This window comes from Nicotiana tabacum, chromosome 5 (assembly GCF_000715075.1).
Source record: "Nicotiana tabacum cultivar K326 chromosome 5, ASM71507v2, whole genome shotgun sequence".
NCBI classification, from domain to species: Eukaryota; Viridiplantae; Streptophyta; class Magnoliopsida; order Solanales; family Solanaceae; genus Nicotiana; species Nicotiana tabacum.
In genome coordinates this window covers 156,552,158-156,576,448 of record NC_134084.1, presented here as the reverse complement: position 1 = coordinate 156,576,448, position 24,291 = coordinate 156,552,158, and the positions used below count along the sequence as shown (strand labels likewise).

The window sequence follows — 24,291 nt, the reverse complement described above, 5'->3', positions numbered from 1 at the left end:
ACTCGGTTTTGGTTATATTTCATGAATCCATCATCGTTTTTGGGTTTTGATTGATGATTTCAAAGTGAAATTGAGGGAGTTAGAGTTTGAGTTTTGGAGAGTTTTAAGTGAGGATTTGAGGGATCAAAGGGAGTCCAATTTTGATAAATTTTATATGGTTTGACTCGTGAGAGAACGAGGTTTATGATTCTGCCATTTTTACTGATTCTGAGATGTGGGCCTGGGGGCCGGATTTTGGCCGATTTTGGATTTTTGACATATTTTATAGTTTTTATTGTGGAATTTATTCTTTAGCACATGGAGATGGTATTAATCTGATTATGGTTAGATTTGGAAATTTTAGAGACCGAGTCCAAAGACGTGGGCATCCCGGAGTAGGATTTTATGCGGTTGAGGTAAGTAACAGTTTTAACTCTGACTTTGAGAGTATAAAATCAGAGAATTTGATATCGTGTAACTGTTTGGAGGTGATACACATGCTAGGTGACGGGCGTGTGAGTGTATAACTCGAGGGATGGAGACTTGGTCCGTCCCGTGAGGCCTCATGGCCATCATCTATCTTTACGTAGTTACTTGTTGTTGAACTTGTCTACCTTCATGTTAGAGATCATGCTTAGGCTTTATTCATGCTCACATTATTTGTACTGAGTCATAGAAATTATTGTACATGTTTACCTCAGTCTCTATAATTTGCTAATATGCTGTGATACTTGATGTGGGTTGTGTCCCCTTATTTGTTGATGTTGGTGAGGCTAGTGAGGTACATGATTGAGTGAGGCCAAGGGCCTAGTTGTGAGGATATTGATACCATAGCGTGTGAGTTGTTCGCGAAGCACGTGAGCTGACCATGTGGGTCCAGGTATTGATACCATAGCGCGTGAGCTGTCCACGTAGCATGTAAGTTGACCGTGCGGATCCAGGTATTGATATGATGGCGCGTGAGTTGTCAGTGCTTAGCGCTTGGGCTTTGGGAGCCCCTACAGAGTTTGTACACACCCCTAGTGAGCGTAGAGTGTTGAGTGTACTGACTGTTGAGTGCTGAGTGCGAGTGCTGAGCAATAGAGTGACACTGTTGTTATGTTGCATTTACTTTTGATATTGCTGCATTTTACCTGTTAATTTCTTTGTGACAATTACTGAATTATGGAATTCACCTATTTATTCTTGTTACATTTAAATTGTGAAAAATAAATAATTGGAGTATTTTACTTAGCTCGTCACTACTGCTCAGTTCCTTAGTTATTTATGTTACTACTGAGTTGGTTGTACTCATACTACACCCTGCACTTTATGTGCAGATCCAGGTGAGTTAGAGCATGGCGATCGTTGATTTCAGGCCGGCTATCTGTGGAGATTGCAAGGTAGTTGCCAGCGTCCACAGGACCTTGTTACTCCTTTTGTCATTTCTTATTTTGGACAGTTAGACAGTTATATTTCTTAGTTCATAGTTTTAGACGCTCATGACTTAGTGACACCCCGATGTTTGGGACTCGTTTCTGTATTTTATATTAATTATATTTATAGTTGGTTTAGTTTATCAGGAATTAAATTATTGGAAATGTTTTATTAAATTCTTATAATCAAATAAGTAGTAATATTTTAGGAATAGGCTTTCCTTGTAATACGATAGGCGCCATCACAACCATGGTTAGATTTTGGGTCGTGACAAGTTGGTATCAGAGCCTAGGTTACAAAGTCTCACAAGTCATGAGTAGGTTTAGTAGAGTCTTGTGAATCGGTACGGAGACGTTTGTACTTATCTTCGAGAGGCTGCAGAACCTTTAGGATAATTTCTCCTTCTTGAATTCTTATCGTGCGGTATTAATTTAGCTTGAAGTGTAACTCTTTGAATTCCTTCCACGCATTCGTATGTGCACATGAGTGCTCGATATCAGTTGTGCATTGATGAATTGTGATTTCCTGAATGAGGTGCGAGATTATGTGATTTCTGTGTGTTGATGTTGGGCCAGTCTGGAGGATTTCAGGACGGGTTTTGACTGTAGATTAAGCACTGAGGTGTTGATTGTGTTAGCGTGTTCTTGTGGACCTATATGTCTGGTATTGTCCTTATTACTGGAAATGGTGGCTGGATTAATAAGTGATGAGTATGATGTGACCGCGAGATGAGTTCATATGATTTGAATGTGGAAAGAAGGTATTGCTAAAGGTTTCACCTATTTGAGACTCCAGGTATGTTTCTAGACTCATTTGAGGACGAACGTTTGTTTAAAAGGGGGAGGAAGTAATGACTCTGTCGTTCGCTCTGAGAGTTATAGCCCCATTTCCCCCATCTATGCTTGTTGTTCGGCTGTGTGGAGTTGTATCGAGTTGGTAGGTTTGGGTTCGGAGTAGTTTTGGAGTGAAATGAATACTTAGTCTCTTAGTTAAAAAGCTAAGTTAGAAAAGTCAACCCGAAAGTTGACTGTGAGTACACGAATTCGGATTAGGATTTTTATGATTCGATTAGCTTCGTTGGGTAATTTTAGACTTAGAAGTGTATACGAAATGTAATTTGGAGGTCAACGGTAGAATTAGGCTTGAATTGACGAAAGTTGGAATTTTTGCAATTTTAGTCGACCGTGGAAAATTAGGTATCGGGGTCGAAATGGAATTTCAAAAGTTGGAGTAGGTTCGTAGTGTCATTTGTGATGTGTGTGCAAAATTTGAGGTCATTCGGACAAGGTTTGATAAGTTTTGGCGTCGTTGGCGAATTTTGGAAATTTAGAAGTTCTTAGGCTTGAATCTGAGGTTGATTTGGTGTTTTGGTGTTGTTTTGGGTGTTATGGAGGTTCAACTAAGTTCGGGTAGTGATATATGACTTTTTGGAATTATTGGTTGAAGTCCCAAAGGCCTCGAGTGAGTTTCGGATAGGTTTGAGTTGTGTTGCGATCGTTTTTCTTATATTTCGACGCTGTTTCTTCAAGCATAAATAATATCATATTGAACAAATGAGCTCCGATTTCTTTTTTTGATTAAAGCATTAGATCCATATCGTAATTACGGACTCATAGCAACAAGAATGATTGAATTTGGACATAGTATGAGGATTTTAGGGTCATTTTACTAAGAATTAGGTTGCCAGATTTTTCAGATTAATTACGAAATTGCCACTAGCAGCGTATTTAAAAATCTGCACTATTTGCAAATATTAAAACTTACATATATCATTCATTATAAGGTCAAATTGAGTGATTCAAAAGCCTAAATTGACTATAATTTCACAAGGATTCCAGTGGAGGCATAAAATACAAGTTTCGGGATCGTTTGGCATGAGAAGCGAGGTAGAATATCTGGTAAAAAACTATATAAAACTAGGGTTTATTCTTTCGGTCATATTTTGAGTTGGGGAGCTCGGATTTGGGCGATTTTGCAGGCGATTTTCACCATATGGATTGGGGTAAGTGTTCTCTACTCGGTTTTGGTTATATTTCATGAATCCATTATCGGTTTTATGATTAGATTGATAATTTCAAAGTGAAATTGAGAGAGTTAGGGTTTGAGTTTTGGAGAGTTTTAAGTGAGGATTTGAGGGATCAAACGGAGTCTGATTTTGATAAATTTTATATGGTTAGACTCGGGAGAGAACGAGGTTTATGATTGTGCCATTTTTGACTGATTCTGAGACGTGGGCTCGGGGACCGGATTTTGGCCGATTTTTGATTTTTGTCATATTTTATAGTTTTTATTGTGGAACTCAATTCTTTAGCATATGGTGATGGTATTAATCTGATTATGGTTAGATTCGGATCTTTTGGAGACTGAGTACAAAGACCATGGCATCTCGGAGTAGGATTTTATGCGGTTGAGGTAAGTAATAGTTTTAACTCTGGCTTTGAGGGTATAAAATTGGAGAATTTGATATCGTATGACTGTTTGGAGCTGATACCCACCCTAGGTGACGGGTGTGTGGTTGTATACCTCGAGGGATGGAGACTTGGTCCGTCCCGTGAGGCCTCATGGCCATCATCTGTGTTTACGTAGTTGTTGTTGAACTTGTCTACCTTCATGTTAGAGATCATGCTTAGGCTTTATTCATGCTCACATTATTTGTACTCAGTCACAGAAATTATTGTACATGTTTACCTCAGGCTCTATTATTTGCTAATATGTTGTGATACTTGATGTGGGTTGTGTCCCCTTATTTGTTGATGATGATGAGGCTAGTGAGGTACATGATTGAGTGAGTTCGAGGGCCTAGTTGTGAGGATATTGATACCATAGCGCGTGAGTTGTCCGCGTAGCACGTGAGTTGACCGTGCGGGTCCAGGTATTGATACCATAGCGCGTGAGTTTTCCGCGTAGCATGTGAGTTGATCGTGCGGATCTAGGTATTGATATAATGGCACGTAAGTTGTCTGTGCTTAGCGCTTGGGCTTTGGGAGCCCCTCCGGAGTCTGTATACACCCCTAGTGAGCGCAGAGTGTTGAGTGTATTGAGTGTTGAGTGTTGAGTGCTGAGTGCGAGTGCTGAGCGATGGAGTGACACTGCTGTAAGGTTGCATTTACTTTTGATGTTGCTGCATTTTACCTGTTAATTTCTTTGTGACAATTACTAAATTATGGAATTCACCTGTTTATTCTTGTTATATTTAAATAAGTGATTAATAAGTGATGAGTATGATGTGATCGCGAGATGAGTTCATATGATTTGAATGTGGCGAGAAGGTATTGCTGAAGGTTTGACCTATTTGAGTCTCCAGGTATGTTTCTAGACTCGTTCGAGGACGAACGTTTGTTTAAGAGGAGGAGGATGTAATGACTCGGTCGTTCACTCTGAGAGTTATAGCCCATTTCCCACATCTATGCTTTTTGTTTAGCTGTGGTGAGTTGTATCGAGTTGGTAGGTTTGGGTTCGGAGTAGTTTTGGAGTGAAATGAATACTTAGTCTCTTAGTTAGAAAGCTAAGTTAGAAAAATCAACCGAAAGTTGACTTATGAGTACACGAATTCGGATTTGGATTTTTATGATTCGATTAGCTTCGTTGGGTGATTTTAGACTTAGAAGTGTATCCGAAATGTAATTTGGAGGTCAATAGTAGAATTAGGCTTGAATTGACGAAAGTTGGAATTTTTGCAATTTTGGTCGACCGTGGAAAATTAGGTATCGGGGTCGAAATGGAATTCCGAAAGTTGGAGTAGGTTCGTAGTATCATTTGTGACGCGTGTGCAAAATGTGAAGTCATTCAGACATGATTTGATAGGTTTTGGCGTCGTTGGCGAATTTTGGAAGTTTAGAAGTTCTTAGGCTTGAATCCGAGGTTGATTTGGTGTTTTGGTGTTGTTTTCGGTGTTCTGGAGGTTCGACTAAGTTCGGGTAGTGATATATGACTTGTTGGAATTATTGGTTGAGGTCCCGAAGGTCTCAGGTGAGTTTCGGATATGTTTGGGTTGTGTTACGCTCGTTTTTTCTTATATTTTGACGTCGTTTCTTCAAGCATAAATAATATCATATTGAACAAATGAGCTCCGATTTCTTTTTTTGATTGAAGCATTAGATCTTTATCGTAAATACGGACCCATAGCAAAAAGAATGATTGAATTTGGACAGCATATGAGGATTTTGGGGTCATTTTACTAAGAATTAGGTTGCCAGATTTTTAGATTAATTACGAAATTGCCACTAGCAACGTATTTAAAAATCTGCACTATTTGCAAATATTGAAACCTACATATCTCATTCATTATAAGGTCAAATTGAGTGATTCAAAAGACTAACTTGACTATAATTTCACAAAGAATTCATTGGAGGCATAAAATACGAGTTTCAAGATCGTTTGGCATGAGAAGCGATGCAGAATATCTGGCAGAAAAATATATAAAATTAGGGTTTGTTCATTCGATGATATTTTGAATTGGGGAGCTCGGATTTGGGCGATTTTGGAGGAAATTTTCACCATATGGATTGGGGTAAGTGTTCTCTACTCGGTTTTGATTATATTTCATGAATCCAGTATCACTTTTTGGGTTTTGATTGATGATTTCAAGGTGAAATTGAGGGAGTTAGGGTTTGAGTTTTGGAGAGTTTTAAGTGAGGATTTGAGGGATCAAACGGAGTCCAATTTTGATAAATTTTATATGGTTAGACTCGGGAGAGAACGAGGTTTATGATTCTGCCATTTTTGACTGATTCCGAGACGTGGGCCCGGGGGCTGGATCTTGGTCGATTTCGATTTTGGTATATTTTATAGTTTTATTGTGGAATTCGATTTTTTAGCACATGATAATGGTATTAATCTGATTATGGTTAGATTCGGATCTTTTGAAGAGCGAGTCCAGAGACGAGGGAATCCCGGAGTATGATTTTATGCGATTGAGGTAAGTAACAGTTTTAACTCTGGCTTTGAGGGTATAAAATCGGAGAATTTGATATCGTGTGACTATTTGGAGCTGATACCCACCCTAGGTGATGGGCGTTTGGATGTATACCTCGAGGGATGGATACTTGGTCCGTCCTGTGAGGCCTCATGGCCATCATCTGTGTTTACGTAGTTACTTGTTGTTGAACTTGTCTACCTTCATGTTAGAGATCATGCTTAGGCTTTATTCATGCTCACATTATTTGTACTCAGTCAAAGAAAATATTATATATGTTTACCTCAGTCTCTGTTATTTGCTAATATGTTATGATACTTGATGTGGGATGTGTCCTCTTATTTGTTGATGATGGTGAGGCTAGTGAGGTACATGATTGAGTGAGGCCAAGGGCCTAGTTGTGTGGATATTGATACCAAAGCGCGTGAGTTGTCCGCTTAGCATGTGAGTTGACTGTGCGGGTCCAGGTATTGATACCATAGCGCGTGAGTTGTCCGCATAGCACGTGAGTTGACCGTGCAGATCCAGGTATTGATATGATGGCACATGAGTTGTCCGTGCTTAGCGCTTGGGCTTTGGGATCCCTTCCGGAGTCTTACACACCCCTAGTGAGCGCATATTGTTGAGTGTATTGAGTGTTGAGTGCTGAGTGCGAGTGCTGAGCGATGGAGTGACACTGCTGTGAGGTTGCATTTACTTTTGATGTTGCTGCATTTTACCTGTTAATTTCTTTGTGACAATTACTGAATTATGGAATTCACCTATTTATTCTTGTTATATTTAAATTGTGAAAAATAAATAATTGGACTATTTTACTTAGCTCGTCACTACTGCTCAGTTCCTTAGTTATTTCTGTTACTACTGAGGTGGTTGTACTTATACTACCCCCTGCACTTTATGTGCAGATCCAGGTGAGTTAGAGTGTGGCGATCGTTGATTTCAGGTTGGCTATCTGTGGAGATTGCAAGGTAGCTGCCAGCGTCCGCAAGACCTTGTTACTCCTTTTGTCATTTCTTATTTTGGACAGTTAGACATTTATATTTCTTAGTTCGTAGTTTTAAACGCTCATGACTTAGTGACACCCCGATGTTTGGGACCCGTTTCTGTATTTTATATTAATTATATTTAGAGTTGGTTTAGTTTATCAGGAATTAAATTATTGGATTTGTGTTATTAAATTCTTATAATCAAATAAGTAGTAATATTTTGGGAATAGGCTTTCCTTTTAACACGATAGGCGCCATCACGACCATGGTTAGATTTTTGGTCGTGACAGTCTCTGGGGTGTTTTTAGATTGAGAATCTTTTTTATAACTGGAAATACAAATTTTGTGTGTTATAATTGAGTTTGAGTTATATTAGGAGTCTATTATGTTAATTGATTAACTTTCCGTTTAAAAACAGATGAATAGACCATGAATTGCTCTATTTACGTTATTGTATTCACAAATATATATATCGTGAACACAGTCGAATACAATAATTTGTCTAGCTGTAATCCCATGTTTCACGTCGTGAATACAGTCGAATACAATAATCTATCTAGCTGTAATCCTCTGTTTCACGCCGAGAAAAGCTTAAATACATTGAATACAATAGCTTAAATACTTCGAATACACTCTAAAAACCCTGAAAACATAGTTATAGGAAATAATATAGTAAATAATAGTTATAACTAACTAATAATCACTAAACAATAGTGGTTTGTAAAAATTTCTAATTCTTATCTAGACAAAAATACTGAGAAAAAAGAGAACAGTACATATTTGAGCATGCTCCCAGTGTCAAATCTAATTTAAATAATGCTACTTTTACAAAACATTTGAAAACTTGGCTAAACCTTAAATGCATATCCAAATAGTGGCTAGCCCATGCAATAAACCGTTTAAGTAGCCCTAGGTTTAGGCAACTTCAACATTTTTTGTGTTACCGTCCATCAAATGCTAATTGTTGTAGTAGTTTTTAAGACCATCTCCAAACTCAACACTAATTTTGACACCAAACGTTAATTTAGCCTAAAAAATGGTATTTTGGTGCTCCAACCCAACATCATTTCTTGCACTATTTTGATGTGTGAATAGTATTACACCAAATTTGGTGTAGCACTATTCATCAACACCATTACTTTATATCATTATTTTATTATTATCTTTTATTACATAATATTTTTAATTTAACATATTATAAATTTTTTAATTACTTGTAGTTTTTATGCAATATCTTTATTGTATTAATTTTATATTTTAATTTTGGTGTATAATTTTCGTAAATTTTATTTTTATATAAAATTGTAAGTTAATTTTGTTATAAGTTGTAATTGTATAAAAATATATAACCATCAAAAAAATAAAATGTGCAAATCTGAAATATAATATGTTTTTAATAAATAACACAATATTAATTGATTATCATAAAAATAAATATTTAATATAGTAGTGTCTGGTATAGATTAAAATTGAAAATACATTAAATAACATAATGAGATTAGAAAATTACAACAATAATCTAGTACTCTGGAAAGCCGCTTCCAGATCCACAAATATCATTAAAATATTAAGTATATAGGGCAGAGGATTGTTGTAGTTGTGACTGTTGAAATTGTTTACTTCTTTTATCCATTATTCGTTTTTGTTCTTGTCGAATAAATTCATGAATATTTGGATCATCAATAGAATCTAATTTCGACAATAATTTTTTTTTAAAATTCTTTTAGTTTCAGAACTCTATTTTTTATAAAAGAAAAAAGAAAGAATTTGTTTTATAAAGAAAGTAATATAATATAGAAGAAAGAGAAGAATATAAAAGGAATATTCTTTTTTGACGTAAAAAATAATGCAATGGATTGGAGTTAATTTGCACCATTTTGGTATAAAAAAATAGTGCAAGGGTTGGAGATGCCTTTAAGTAGGAGACTTGATTTTGTAGTCCGTTATAAATGTAGTTTAGTTATACTAGTTTCTCCTCACGTGTGATTGCACGTGTATGTTAAGTCATGTAATATACATCTGTGTAAAATATTATCAATTTTATTAAAGTGAAGTTTCTGAATAAATAATTATACATGAAATAATAAAGCTTAAGTGACTGACTAATAAGGATCATTATAGTCAGTTAATCCTACCAAGATAAACAAGCAAAGTACAATTAAATACACATGAACTAAGATAAGCATCACAATTAGACAACGATTGTATATTACTCCCATTAACGCATTCATAGAGAGATGACTCTACATATATAATTAGTATAAATGTTGTAAGAAATATTTCCCAAAAAATGAAGTTCCTAATTGAACTTATAAGACTATGGTAATAAATAGTTATGTACTTAAGCTACGTCTACACCTCATATAAATTGGATCGTATTATCATTTGCTTCTAAATGACTTAAACGGGCTCAAGAACATAAACTCTATGAAAAATATTCCCTCAATACATCAACAACAGTAGCATATTCATGGCTATGCGCTCTAATTTCTTTTCACTTCTTTAATTACCATTATCTTCTCCTCAATGCTTTTTTTTCTCATCGTTTATTAATTAGTTCTCTTCTTCTCCATTTTAGAGAAATAGGAAGCCTTCTCAACTATTTAATTGGTTCTTTTACCCCTTGGCAGCAAGTAGTAATAATGATCCTCAACGTGTTCACAAATTTAAGAATTCTTCCAAAAAATTTCGTCTTTCTCATGTAGTTAAATGAAATAGGAGAAAATCTTTCCTGATTTTTTCCCATTAAACTATGGCTGATTTCTTCTTCCTCTTCTTCAATGTGAAATATTTCTTTCAATAATGTGCAATTTGTCACGTAAGAATCATCTTTCTACCACATTAAACAAAATTTTAACCTCAAGTCCTCCTTCCCCATGAACACAAAAATAAACTTAGTTTTCTTGATTCAGAATTACCAAGACAACTACTTAAACCTGTAATGAAAAAAGGAATACGATAACTTCTAAAAAAAACCTTGAGAGATTAATATGTGTGAAGGTTAATAGATGAATTGCAAAAATGTATTCAGCAATATGCATATATAAGAAAAGAAGTTCATCTGAAGAAGTAAACAAAAAAAACTCAGTTGGATACTTGAAAATAGAATAAGTCATACATGGCAAATGACACGAACAAAGTTTAGGAATATGAAATAAAAAAGAGTTTATGTATGCCGTTGCCAAAGACAAATAATAAAGCTTAATGACTTGAGAATAAAAGAATCAGTCTATATATGAAAATAAATATGGTTCTAAAGTACTTTAAAATATGATTAGCATTATAAAGTTAGAACCACAAAAACTACTCAATTGAGATGCTTTACAAAGTGGTGTGTATCTAATTGTACAAAACTGAAGAGTCCAAGTTTTTGATATTTTAAGTTTTAACTCATCTCTATTGGCAATGCATAATACTAAAAGCAACTATATATCTTCTCCTAAAATAACTTTAAACTGTAAACCCTTCAAACGATATGGGTATTATATGGGGTTTAACATCGAAATAAACTATCTGATTCTCTTGCACTGCTCAGGTGCTATCGGTCAGTTTTATTTGGCTAATTCCTTAATGGTGGAGAATCACAACTTATACTCACATCAATTGGCTAAAAGTAACAAACAGACTTTATTATGCAGTTATGGTGTGTATTTCTTAAAAATGCAATAATATTTATTTTAGTTTATCAGAGAATATGTAATCTCCAGTTTCATCTCAATTATTAACATTCGTAAGTTGACGTTAATCGCACATATTGAATTGTTATTACTCACTTCATTTCAATTTGTGTTCTTACAAAATTTCTTTTGAAAAGTCACCTAATTCAACAAATATTTCCTCCATCGCATGTGTTGTACTTTTATCTAAATAAATACAGGGATAAAATTAATATAATATAGAAGAAAGAGAAGAATATAAAAGTAATATTCTTTTTTGATGTAAAAAATAATGCAATGGATTGTAGTTAATTTGCACCATTTTGGTATTTAAAAATAGTGCAAGGATTGGAGATACCTTTAAGTAGGAGACTTGATTTTGTAGTCCGTTATAAATGTATTTTAGTTAGATAACACTTTCCACACGAAAACTTTGTAACTTCATTGTTTGATTCAAATAGTAAGTGGATATAGAAGATCATTCCATACTCCCTCTATTTCAAAAAGATTGACACTATTTTCTTATAGTTTATTCAAAAAAGATTAACATTCTTCAATACTTCCTTCGATCCACAATATGTGATCAATTTGTTTTTTTATTTTAGTTCAAAATAAGTGTCCATTTATATAATAAAAAAAATTAATTTGTTTTTAAAAATTACTCTTATGTACATATCCCTAAAAAGTTTTCTTACTCACATTAAATATTTAATAAGGGTAGTTTAGTCATATTAGATATTTTTGTATAGAATTTAGTATTTTCTTAATAGGCGTGCCAAAAGCAAATTGGTCACTTATTATGGACCAGAAGGAGTATTTTCTTAATGGTAAGCATTTATAGCCAGACAAATATTATGACTCAGACCACAAGTTTCAAAAATTTTACAACCACATAAATATTATGATTTATTTAAGACTAGATATCTCAAAAGTATTTCCTTCTTTATTAGAGTATTTTTTTAACTTTGAAGTGTATTAAAATGGCCGGCGCGAGTGAAGCCGTAGTACGCGGTATAACCTAAAAACTATGGGCTATCACACAGTTTAAATTGAAGTAACAGAAACCTATTTATAGTCATGAATTATAGATGTCAGATGGTGTTCGACACCATTTCCTGAGGTTAAGGATTGTTGGTTTAGATATTTAAGTCCTCTCATCACATTGTGTACTGTTAGGAAAGTTTTCGTTGTACGAACAACTATGTCCCAGGCATCAGCATTAGAATTGATGCAAACAATGAGGCAATAACTTCATAGCCACTGAGTGGAGCAGTTTAATAGGCCTTCGGACAATATTGGGTTGAAGTTGAAAAAAAGAGTGTTAGTGTACGTTGGGCGCGTGCAAATAAAGTCTCACACCTATATACAAGGTATATGGATCTCTTAATAATTTGAGGTTTTTTATGAGAAAACTGTATAGGCTTGGCCCAAAGAGGATAAACTCACACTATGTTAAGATCATAATGTGGGTCGTTTTAGTCCAACAAATGGTATCAAAATCCAAGTTCGGGGGATGAGTATGGTGATAGCAGTGGAACGGTTTAGTCCAACAACTGATATTAGAGCCCAGGTTCAACGGGATGAATATGTTGATGGCAGGATGATGGTGCGGGGCTCAGTTTTCATACCCTTAGAGCTTGGATCGAGTATCTTTGAGTTGATTGAATCCAATAATTAAAACTTAAAGTCGAGAAAATGAATCTAGAAGTTGACATGAAGATGTGTTTGAACATAAATTTTAATTGAAAAAAAGAAGAAATTAAAGCTTTGTGAATCAACGCCCATTGTTTCACTCGAAATACTCTTCAAACAATTTTTTCAATATTTCACAAAATATTTCAAATATTGAAGTTCAGTAACTTCAGTATTAGCGCCACTTCATGCTGATGCACATGGCATTAAGGATAGTGCATTTTTAATTGAGTTATATATGACCAAAGCCATGTGAGTAGCCCAGAATATATGACCCATTGCCCATGACAACAGCTGACATAGGGTGGCAATACAAATGCAAACAACTACTATATAAATATAATCTTTCCAATACAAACTTCACCATAAATTTCAACTCGAAAACCAGTCTTTATCAGTCTAAATACATCAAACACCACTACATACATATCAAGAGAAACCATGGGATTTCGTTTATTACCAATGATTTCCAGTGCCAAGCAAATACACAAACTACAGTCTGTTTTAACAAGGAGTCATTCAGATGTTCCAAAAGGACATTTTGCAGTTTACGTGGGAGAGATAGAGAAGAAACGATACGTCGTGCCAATAACATACCTGAATCATCCTTCTTTCCAGAAGTTATTAAGGCAAGCAGAAGAAGAATTTGGCTTTCATCATTCAATGGGCGGTTTAACAATTCCGTGTAATGTGAAAGCCTTTGTTGATGTAACTTCTCAATTGAATAATTTAAGATATCAAGAAGTAGCATCCTAAAGTTAAGATTAGAGCTTAGAATTTCATTTTAGTTTGTTTTTTTTCCTCTTGTTAGGCAAGAGTTGTAAACTACTTATGTGCAAAGCCTTCAAGCAAAGCACAAAGGTGCAATCTTAACCATTTTTCGTTGGGGCTAAGTGCACAGATAGCCATTTTCAGGAATGCTATTTAGAGATTAGTCCGTACTTATTTTTGTTCTGAAGTTTTAAATCTAAAATATTAAGGATAATTCAGTACATTTTTTTCCCAAAAATTTAAACTGAAAAATTGAAATTCGGAACACACCGGCTAATTCTTAAATAACAGTCGTTTAGAGTGGTTATGTTGTGTCATTTCTACTTTTTGTTGTCCTTGAAAATGGATAGCCAAATTCTTTAACTATGGCCTGATCATATTATTCATAAATTCCTTTTGGGCTCTCCCTATGACCAATAGGTCGTAGGTTCGAGCTGTGGAATCAACCATTAATGTTGCATCAGGGTAGACTGCTTACACCACACCCTTTTGGGTCCTGCCCTTCCCCGAACCCTGCGTAAAACATGGGATGCTTTGTGCACCGGGATGCCCTCTTCTCGGAATCTCAAGGAAAATCAAAGTTTTTAGAAGCAAGAACATATATGACATAACAGTTACAGTTCTTTTTGCTACAAGGTTACGCAGCAAAAAGATACTAGAAGTTAATATATAGAACCACCAGTCTAAGCATTAATAGCTTGAACTTGCATTAAAGATAAATTAGTAATCCAAGAAACAAACATAGAAAAAATCACAGTTCATACTGAATAAAATTCAGTTCATTCAACACAGTAAAAGGTCCAGCATTCAAGAATTTTTAATCAGTATCAGCATCCAAGAATATAAAATCTAGTCATGATTTTGTTCTCAAATATATATAGTCCATTTCCTTTTTTTTTCTTTTTTTTTCTATTTAAAGAAACAGCAGGGTGTTGCAACAAGAGTAGACTAAATAAGAGTAAAGATTTTTGACTGAATCTGGCATTCCTACATTCACATCTTAGGTCAAAGTTAAGAAAATATTACAATATTTAACGACCACTTAGAAAAATTCCCTTAGAAATTTTCATGCCAACTGAAAGTCATGTTAAGATGTTTAGTCAAACTGCGGAAAATCTAGAATAATCTGTCAGTAGATAGAGAAAATAAGGGAAATAAAAGTATCTAAACTAACTCATCCATATACAGCAAATTAAGTTGGAAAAGAAATACTAAGTAATATTTAGCAAATTAAGAGATCACAAATCTGATGCTAGTTGTATCTCAAGACTAACTGAAGCAAATCTTATAGTATTACTTTTTTAGTACAAAGCAAATCATTTTACTAACTATTGTTCAAATCACATGTGGACGGTTAACAGAGATTAGGGCAGCATGGTGCACAAAGCATTTTGCATTCACGTAGGGTCTGGAGAAGGGACGCACCCCTGAGGTTGTGACCTTAATTGCAAGTATTAGTGACTGCTTCCATGACTCGAACCCGTAACCTATAGGTCACATGAAAATAACTTTACTCGTGATTTATAGGGGTGTGATCAATGATTGAATATTGGATGTATATAACAACCTGTACCAATTAGTACTCAGATAATTTAAGATGACCACAAGCTCACATGTAATTGTAGCTCTAAGACATGTGCTCTGAGAATAAAAGCAGAAAAATACATACCCAAATTGGTAGGGCAGATATGGAGTCATGATAAACAACTTATTATTGATTGTGACAAGAGGAAAAGAATCAATCTTGATTCAATCATTGAGGGCCAAAGGAGATAGTGAGTACTATTCCACAAAGCTTGAACTAGAAAATTGTGGGTGAGTGGAATTATTAAATAATCCGAGGGGCAGTTCTGACCATCTATCAGAGAAAAAAGAACTAATATTCCGGGTGAAAAAACATTAGACATTACATCTTCGGAAACCAATACTTTTGATGTTATTTTATATAGCCACACAAAAGCTTTTACGCTTTAAGGTTTTAATACCATAAGTTTCAAAACTAGTGTTTTTTTCCCTTGAACTCCGTGTCGAGTCAAATTATGTCATATAAATTAAAACGGAGGAAATAGTTCTTCCAAAACATTTTGATTAACATCAAAGCCCCATGTTGAGAGTGACATAACAATGCTTATATAAAGCCCACATCATAAATGAGCTGCAACAGCTGCAGCAAGTACAATGAACTCTTATCATAAGCTGGGAAAAAGTAATACTTTCAATATTGAAGGACTATAACCCAAACAACAGAGGGCCCAGATATGCCTCATATAGAATAACAAAAAAACAATAAGCTATTAAGCAAATAAGTAACAATAAAAGAAATAACTGAGTGTGCATAGAAGTACACAGTTTGAGCTCAAAACTATGTGCTATTCCAGAAACGGATTGTTCCAAAAATTTGGTTGCATTTGGGATACTTACTAGTAACAGATTTGGTGTCACCTCCCACCAATCCTCTACACACGCGCGTGCACGCACACCTCAGCAAAATAGCAACTAAACTGGAAATTCCCTGTCAAGCATATTACTAAAGAGAGTGCGGAACCAAAATGTGGTTTATTTTTACTCAAAATACTCAAATAAGTGTAAAAAAAAAAGTTACCAAACTATATATAACGCCACTAATAGTGGCGTTATACTGACAAACCTTACATAGCGCCATTAATAGTGGCGCTATATGCCTTATTACCTGACCCCACCAATAATTTCTGGGTTCAATAATTTAAATGCGTATAAAGCCACTTTTTGTGGCGCTATATACAAAAAAAAAAAAAAAAACCGGCTAGCCATTTTCTATATAAACATCGTAGAATCGCCACAACTTCATTCAAATTTTTTTTAACTCTTGTTGGTTTCTATTGTTGTTAAATTCTCCAGCATTTTTTCATTATGTCTGAAGAACGTAGAATAAGAGTATCATTATATTGGGGGGGGGGGGGGGGTGAGGTTGTGATGGAGAATAACTCTGTGGGCTACAGTTTACCTGCTAAGTGTAATGTTAAATTGCCACTTTCAATGGAGTACGAAACATTGATATCGTTGTTATGCAAAAAAATGAGTGTGAGAAAACGTTCAGTGATACTCAAAGTAACCGGAAGATATCCGTATTCCGTTACGCCGCAAGGGGTTGCTTTTTACTCAGAGTTTAACATCGACGATGATGACACTTTGAGTGATTTCTTGAGGACTCCGGACGAATGCCGGGAATTTCTTGTAATCACAATGTTGGAGATGTACGTGAAGGTCGAAGACGTTCCAAAAAATGAGGTTGTGCGTAGTAGAGATAACCCCCAGTCATCGGGTGGTTATTCTGGATCAGTTTTTGCCGGACATGTTCCAGATGAAAGAATTTTTCTTGATTTAAATTTATCACCGTCGGCGAATGAGCAGCGAGAAAATAATTTATACCCTGCTTTCCATAATTCACAAGAAGAGTGGTAAACTTCAATTTTCATTTGTGTTAATTATGTATATTTTTGCGTATTGAATTAATTTTAACGCTCATTTATTTAATAGGGGGTACCGGCCGGATATGAATTTTACAAGTGGCCCATCCGGTAGTCATCACCTAACTGAAAACGTCCATCATGGAATGTCATCACATTACAACTTGTAAGTGAAAAGCTACAACCATATATAAAGCATTTATTAATTTAGTAGCTTATATTTTTGTTGAAATGTGCAGTGAAAACGAGCAAGTTGAACTACCCGTACTCACTCAATTGCCCGAAAATGACGTATTACATCAGGATCTGGCAGATGAACAGAGTGAGGAAGAGAACAGCGATTACGATAACAATGCCGATGAATCGGGAGACGAGACACCATTTGCTCGTGAGGATGGTGATGAAGAGGACGAAGGAGGAAGGACCCGATTTGAAGAGAGCCCCCCATAGACGAAAAGTGAACGAGTCTGAAGTGTCGTTTCATTCAAGGGAGATTCCTTATATTGATAACTTGCCAGCCGTGCCGGATGTGGAAGCTCTCACAAGGGATTTTGATGAAATCCGGACAGCAATGTGGGATGAGTCTAGACCAACGGTGCTTGCAAAGGGGATGCTTTTTCCTGATAAAGCACGCGTAAGCAGGGCTTGTAAAATGCACAATGTTAAAGAGTGTCGTGAGATGCAGGTATCGGAGTCAAGTCCGACGGTATACAAGGCTATTTGTCGCAGGTGGTTTTGGCCATGTAATTGGATGTTGCGTGCGTCGAAGAAGAAAACAGGTATGTGAAAAGTGGGTAAATACATTCCCACCCACACATGCGAAATGGACACTTTCAACGGGAATCACTTCAACTTGGATATTGACTTGATATCTCTTGTACTTATTTCGCACATCGAAGCGTCCATAAGGTATAAAATCAAAGAGTGCATTACAGCAGTCTACCAGGAATATGGCCACACAATTACTAAAAGAAAGGCATATCTTGGGCGCAAAAGAACGTTTGAAATAGTCTATGGTAACTGGGATAAGTCATTTGCAGATCTGCCTAGCTACATGGCTGCACTGCAGCACTTTAACCCCGGAACATTTATTGAATGGAAGCTTGAGCGGAGTCCGGGTAAACCAGAATATATATTCAATTACGTGTTCTGGGCGTTTAAGCCAACAATTGATGGTTTTCCGTATTGCCGGCCCATAATATCCATAGACGGAACTCATGTCTATGGAAAGTACGATATCAAGCTATTGATAGCCGTGGCAGTGGATGCTAATGGACAGATATTTCCTCTAGCCTTTGCTATTTGTGCAAATGAAAGCACAGAGACGTGGACAATGTTTTTGAACCACTTGAAAGAGCACGTTGTCAAACAACGTTCAGGTATTTGTCTAATATCTGATCGGCACGGGGGTATATTAAGTTCTGTGGAGAACCTTCCTGCTTGGCAAGAACCTTATGCATACCACCGTTACTGTGTGAGGCACTTTAAGGCCAATTTCAAGAAGGCACATCCCAAAAAAGATCTACATCATTTGATGTGGATGGCAGTAACAGACCACCAACAATATAAATTCCGGAGGCATATGGATTCTATCAGGCAAGAAGACGATGCAACATATCGTTGGTTAATGCGACAGGATCCTGAAAAGTGGATGTTGCATGCAGATGGTGGCAGACGCTGGGGAATTCTTACTACAAACGTGTCAGAATCCTTCAACGGGTTATTAAAGTCGGCAAGAGGATTGCCCGTCACAGCCATGGTGCGTATGTCGTTCAAGCATATGGCGGAGAGGTTTGTACAACGGTCTGCAGCTGTAACGGAATTGATGGAAATGGGTGTTGAATTTATGCCAGTGCCTATGAAGAGATTAGAGAAATACAGACGACGAGCACATTGGCATTCCTTTTTGCAATATGATAACGAATGAGGTATTTTTGAAGTTCGCACCGCTATCCATAATAATCGGGGTAATAATGTACATACTGTAAATGAATCCACAAGGTTATGCTCATGTGGGAAATGGTCAATCTACCACATGCCTTGTTCACATGCCATCAAGTATTTTCAACGTGTTGGTTATGCGGAGACCAACTATATTGATCAACAATATAGTGTTTCCAAATACCTAAACACATATAGTGGTCAGTTGCAACCAGTGGGTTCTGAGCATTACTGGCCCCCATAACCATTTAAAATGGTGTGTAACAAGTCCTATTTGCGTAAAAGACAGGTGCAGAAGAGAACGCGTATACGGAACCAAATGGATGTTAGTGATATCGTATATGCACGCAAATGTGGTATATGCTCGCAAAGAGGCCACGACCGTAGAAAATGTCCTTTGGGTGGCATCAATAATCAAGCTCAGGGCGGGTGTTCTTCTATTGTACCTAACTACCCATGAGTTCATGTTGTAATAATTAGTTGTTATGTATACGATTTAAGTATTTATGAAATAATATTTTCTTGTTTGTTAATTATGATTTGTACTTTCCCTTTTTACCTATTTAAATAATAATTTAATATAATTAATATACGAAAAAGCGCTATGTGTGTCTTGTCTTGTCGAACTGAAAAAGCTGAAAACATCATGATATGGCGCCATTAGATATGTGTGACCGGCTGACATAAAGTCGTCTCGTCAACATCATGATATGGCGCCATTAGATATGGCGCTATCTAATATAGCGCCATTAGATATGGCGCTATCTAATATAGCGCCATTAGATATGGCGCTATATGTGTCTTGTTTAGCCTATAAATAATGGGGTCATTGTAGTTATTTTGTGTGCTAAAAATTTCCCCCAAGAAATATTTCATTAAAAGTAAGTAAGATTTTTATTATAAGCAAATAGTTCACAAATGGCTCAACCTGGTCGTCCACCAATTTGCTTCTGTGGAAAACCATGCATGATGGATTGTGGGTGGGAAGGTGCTAACGTTGGACGCCGCTATTTAAAACAAAATAAATAAGTTATAGTAAAAACAGTAATAAAATTAATACTAATAAACTCATACCTGCGCATGTGATGAGCTGCCATAACTCAGTCGGTGCCCATTATCAAAATCTCGGATCAGTCGAGACTCATCAGTGGTAGACGGGCCAGGGAAATATCTACCCAACTCCACTCCTTGAAAATTCGAGCCCATGATCAAGAATTGACCCGATGGGGTCACCTGCGACGTCCCTGGAGTGTCATAAATGCCAAGGCTGTAAGACGGCATGTCGGTCTCATGCATGCCACCTGCCATATCAGCAGCAACATCATCAGCAGGAGCCTCAAAGCCCCCTTGCTGGGGACCTCCTCTCCGCCCACGACCACGTCGTCCAACACCAACAGGTCGTCGTGGAGCAGCAGCAGCTCGTCGGCCACCACCCCGTGGCATACCACGACCTCGCTGGTATGTGGCTGGGTCAACATAATCTGGCTGGTGTGCCAAACGCTGATCCGATCGGCCTCGCTGCAGTGTCTGGGCAGCCACATCCATTAAGCGACGACTATAGTCCTGCATGATCACAGGGTCGTGGACATAACTCTGCATCTGCTGCCCCATACGATATACGGTATGCAATCCAATCGCCTGCACAAAAGTTTTTAATATAGACTACGTATTTGACTAGAAATTACTATTAATGTAATTGATAATAACATAAAACATACCAGAGCCTCATGTCTCCCGGCGTATGAGACGTACCGACCATCTACCTGATGAACTGGGTTCCCGATAAAAAGTCGGGAAACAGTGCGGTACCATTCCATATAAACTTCGATAGGAAAGTGTTGCGGAGCTGGGGTTAATTATGGGTTTCGTGCTAGATTTTCTGAAGCTCAGTGGTACCAAACTATCATTAATAATTTTATGTTTTTTTAATAATTTTTATTCATATTTATTTAATAACTAAATTGTAAAAATAATATATATATTATAATTATGGGTTTCGTAATTATGGGTTTCGTGCTAGATTTTCTGAGGCCCAGTAGTACCAAACTATCATTAATAATTTTATGTTTTTTTATAATTTTTATTCATATTTTTTAATAAATTAATTGTAAGAATTATATATATATAATTATGGGTTTCGTGCTAGAATATAAGATAATTAAATAATTACTACACAATACTATGCTACAAGGCTCTATATTTTACTACGCTAAAAGGGTCTACGTTTTATACGCTAAAAAGGTCTACGTTTTACTACGCTAAAAAAGTATACATTTTACTACGCTAAAAAATAATCTAAATTAAACGGCATAAAAACACATAAATATACATGAGGATATTAACAAACACATTTTTAGACTAATTTACATATTTTTATACAACACTAAAATTAAATCCGGATAAAATTTAACATGCTAGTTTCGGAAAAAATAAACACAAACCGAAATAGAACACATACAAATCAAGTAATATGCATTGTTATAAAAGTTTCAACTTAAAATAAATCGAAATACCTCGATTTAGAATTTTCGAAATGTAGATAGATCGAAATTTTGACTCCGAAAGAGTGAATCCACAATAACACGAAGCTCTACTCGACAGTGGGACCACAAATTTTAAACTTTTATGTGACGGGGGGACTCAAATTTTTTTTTTTTTTAAAAATGGGGGCAGAATTGGTGGTGGTGGTGGTGGGGGACCAGAAATGAAAATGAGGGAGATGGAACGAAGAAGAAGAAGAAGATGGAGGATTTGTATTAGGGGTATAGCGCCACTATTAATGGCGCTATATGTTCAGGTAATAAGGCGTATAGCGCCACTATTAATGGCGCTATGTAAGGTTTGTCAGTATAACGCCACTAATAGTGGCGCTATACAGTAACGGTACAGTTAACGTTACTGTATAGCGCCACTATTAGTGGCGTTATATATAGTTTGGTAACTTTTTTTTTACACTTATTTGCGTATTTTGAGTAAAAATAAACCATATTTTGGTTCCGCACTCTCTAAAATAGTGCTCAAGCGCATGAAGAGGAGCTACCTTTTCTAGCATTCTTCTTGAGGCTGTCTTGATATAGTTGATGCAAATTGTTATTATTACTAAAGGTAGAAGTAACGGCTTTATGTTGCCAAGTCACGTGCATGTGAGTAGTTAACACAGAATTCATGCAGACCGGTAAAACTTAACGCAGTCATTTTTACATTGAAAACATGCAGCCCGGTGCATGGTCCCATGGTACAATATAGTTTAATATTTCTAAGTGATGTAGCTATGCATGGTCCCAGAACCAAGATAAGGCAGCCCGGTGCACTAAGCTCCTGTTATGCGCGGGGTTCGGGGAAGGACCAGACCACAAGGATCTATTATACACAAGCTTACCCTGCATTTCTGTAAGAGGCAAGATATGATTTTCTTAAAAAGTTGTTGAAGGTCGGGATTCCTGTCGACTATATCATTTATTGGTACTTCAAATTCTACTCAACACCTTATGATAACTATCAAAAAAACCATATTAGGTGACTCAGTATTGTGCTTGTGTGAAACTTCTATCAGTGATAAACAAGGACTGCTCCTCCGCAAATACTATGAACTATGGCACAATAGAAACTAGAGAAGCAGCCGGGAAAAAAATAGTTGCATTCAAGCACTACAACCAAACAACAAAGGTCCCAAATATGTCTCATGGGAACATGTACTTCAGTAGCAAAAATTATCCAATAAAAAAGAAATAATTAAAGAAAAAACTGAGTCAACGTCAAAGTACACGGTTTTGAGCGCGGGGAAACTATGTGCTATGCTATAAATGTAGAGTTAACTAAACAATTCTTCTATCTTACAGCAACAAGTTGGGAAGCAAACAGAGCTTTCTGCCACAATAATGTAAAGCAATTGAGTCCACTGTCATGCTTTGTTAGGGTGAAGTTTGGTCCCACACTGTTGGGATACTACTAAAAATAAATCAAGTAACTCCTCCAACCAATCCCTATATATAAAAATATAAGTCAGAGAACTCATTTGCAAAAACCATAAGCCTAGTTCTTCACACTACATATCACTTAAAGCTTGTTTTCAATTTCTTGCAACATTCTTACCAGCTAAAAGTTGAATAGAAGTTCATCGACATGAGGATTCATCTGAAAACAATCCTTCAGCACGCTAAACAGAATATTCTTCTCCGTCAAAGAACAACTGCAACCATTTCATCAAAGTTGGAAGATGTTCCCAAGGGTCACATGGCAGTTTATGTTGGAGAGAGCCATAATAATAAGCATCGATTCGTGGTTCCTATCTCTTGTTTAAAGCATCCTTTGTTTCAAGACCTGTTGAAGCATGCGGAGGAGGAATATGGATTCGATTATCCAATGGGGGGCCTTACTATCCCATGTAGTGAGGCTGCATTTCTTTGTGTCACTTCTCACTTAAATGTCATTACCAATTAACAAAGGAGGATTACAAGTCTAGTTCTTACCATCAAGTATATTGTAGGTTAGAAGTTTACTAGTTCATAAATTACAGAAGTCCCCACTTTACCTAGACATTGAATATATTTTATCATAATATCACGGTTGTTTTGAGCCAATGCATTGCTTCTCAGCATCTCACTATCCTTAATTCCCTACTACTATTACTAACTAATGTTAGAACCCGTGCGATGCGCACATATAAAATTATGATCTAATATATCATATTATTTTGATAAATTAGTTACTATTTTATTATTTAATGTAGTATACATGAATATAATAAAATCTATATAAAATCAAAGGATACAAAGCAAAATAGTAATCAAATAAATTATTTATTACTTATTTATTCTTTATTAAATTAGCAAGTACTTAGTACTATACATTTATTAATACGATTTTTCATTAATTTGTCAATAGACTTAATATTTTGATACTACTTCTCTTCTAGTAGAACATACGTATATATTTTCTTATTCTGGAAATATATATTTTTATACTTATATTATACTGTTTAAAATTCTTCAACTGTCTAAATTTATAAATAATTTTCTTGAGTGTTATTTATTTATATGTTGTTTAATAATTAATTCAAAAAATAAATATTATAAAATTATCTTTATCCACTTGTTTTCGTACATTCATTTCTACTATAATATATGATTAGTTTTCTCATTTTATATTTACTGAAAATTTAAATAATATCTTTTTTTTTTACTAAATTATAATTTTGAATTCAGCAAAAGTATAAAGAGATAAGCCATTTATTATTATTCTTTTTATAAAAACGTACTAAAATTTTTAATAATTATTATAATGTGTTTTATATATAATATATTATCTTGTGTATAAAATCTTAATAGTTTCTTTATATTTTTGTATTTTTCATTATGGAATTATGAGTTCTATTTATTAAGTAAATTTTCCTACATGGGAAATTTAATTAGTATATGTATTCTTATGATATCATTTGATTTTTAATTTTTTTAGTATTCTTCATTTATGACTATCTGTTTATTATGATT

General features: G+C 35.6%; 2 protein-coding genes across 2 annotated transcripts; both read left to right on the top strand.

Annotated features, from left to right (window-relative positions):
- Positions 1-13,085: 13,085 nt before the first annotated feature.
- On the top strand, positions 13,086-13,572 carry LOC107822751 (auxin-responsive protein SAUR22-like). The gene is made up of 2 exons (XM_016649315.1): positions 13,086-13,352; positions 13,456-13,572. Exons 1-2 carry the CDS (start codon positions 13,086-13,088, stop codon positions 13,570-13,572), a joined length of 384 nt encoding a protein of 127 aa, XP_016504801.1.
- Positions 13,573-22,924: 9,352 nt separating this feature from the next.
- Positions 22,925-23,242, top strand: LOC107818333 (auxin-induced protein 15A-like). The gene has a single exon (XM_016644324.1). The coding sequence runs from the start codon at positions 22,925-22,927 to the stop codon at positions 23,240-23,242; it is 318 nt and encodes a 105-aa protein (XP_016499810.1).
- Positions 23,243-24,291: the final 1,049 nt, after the last annotated feature.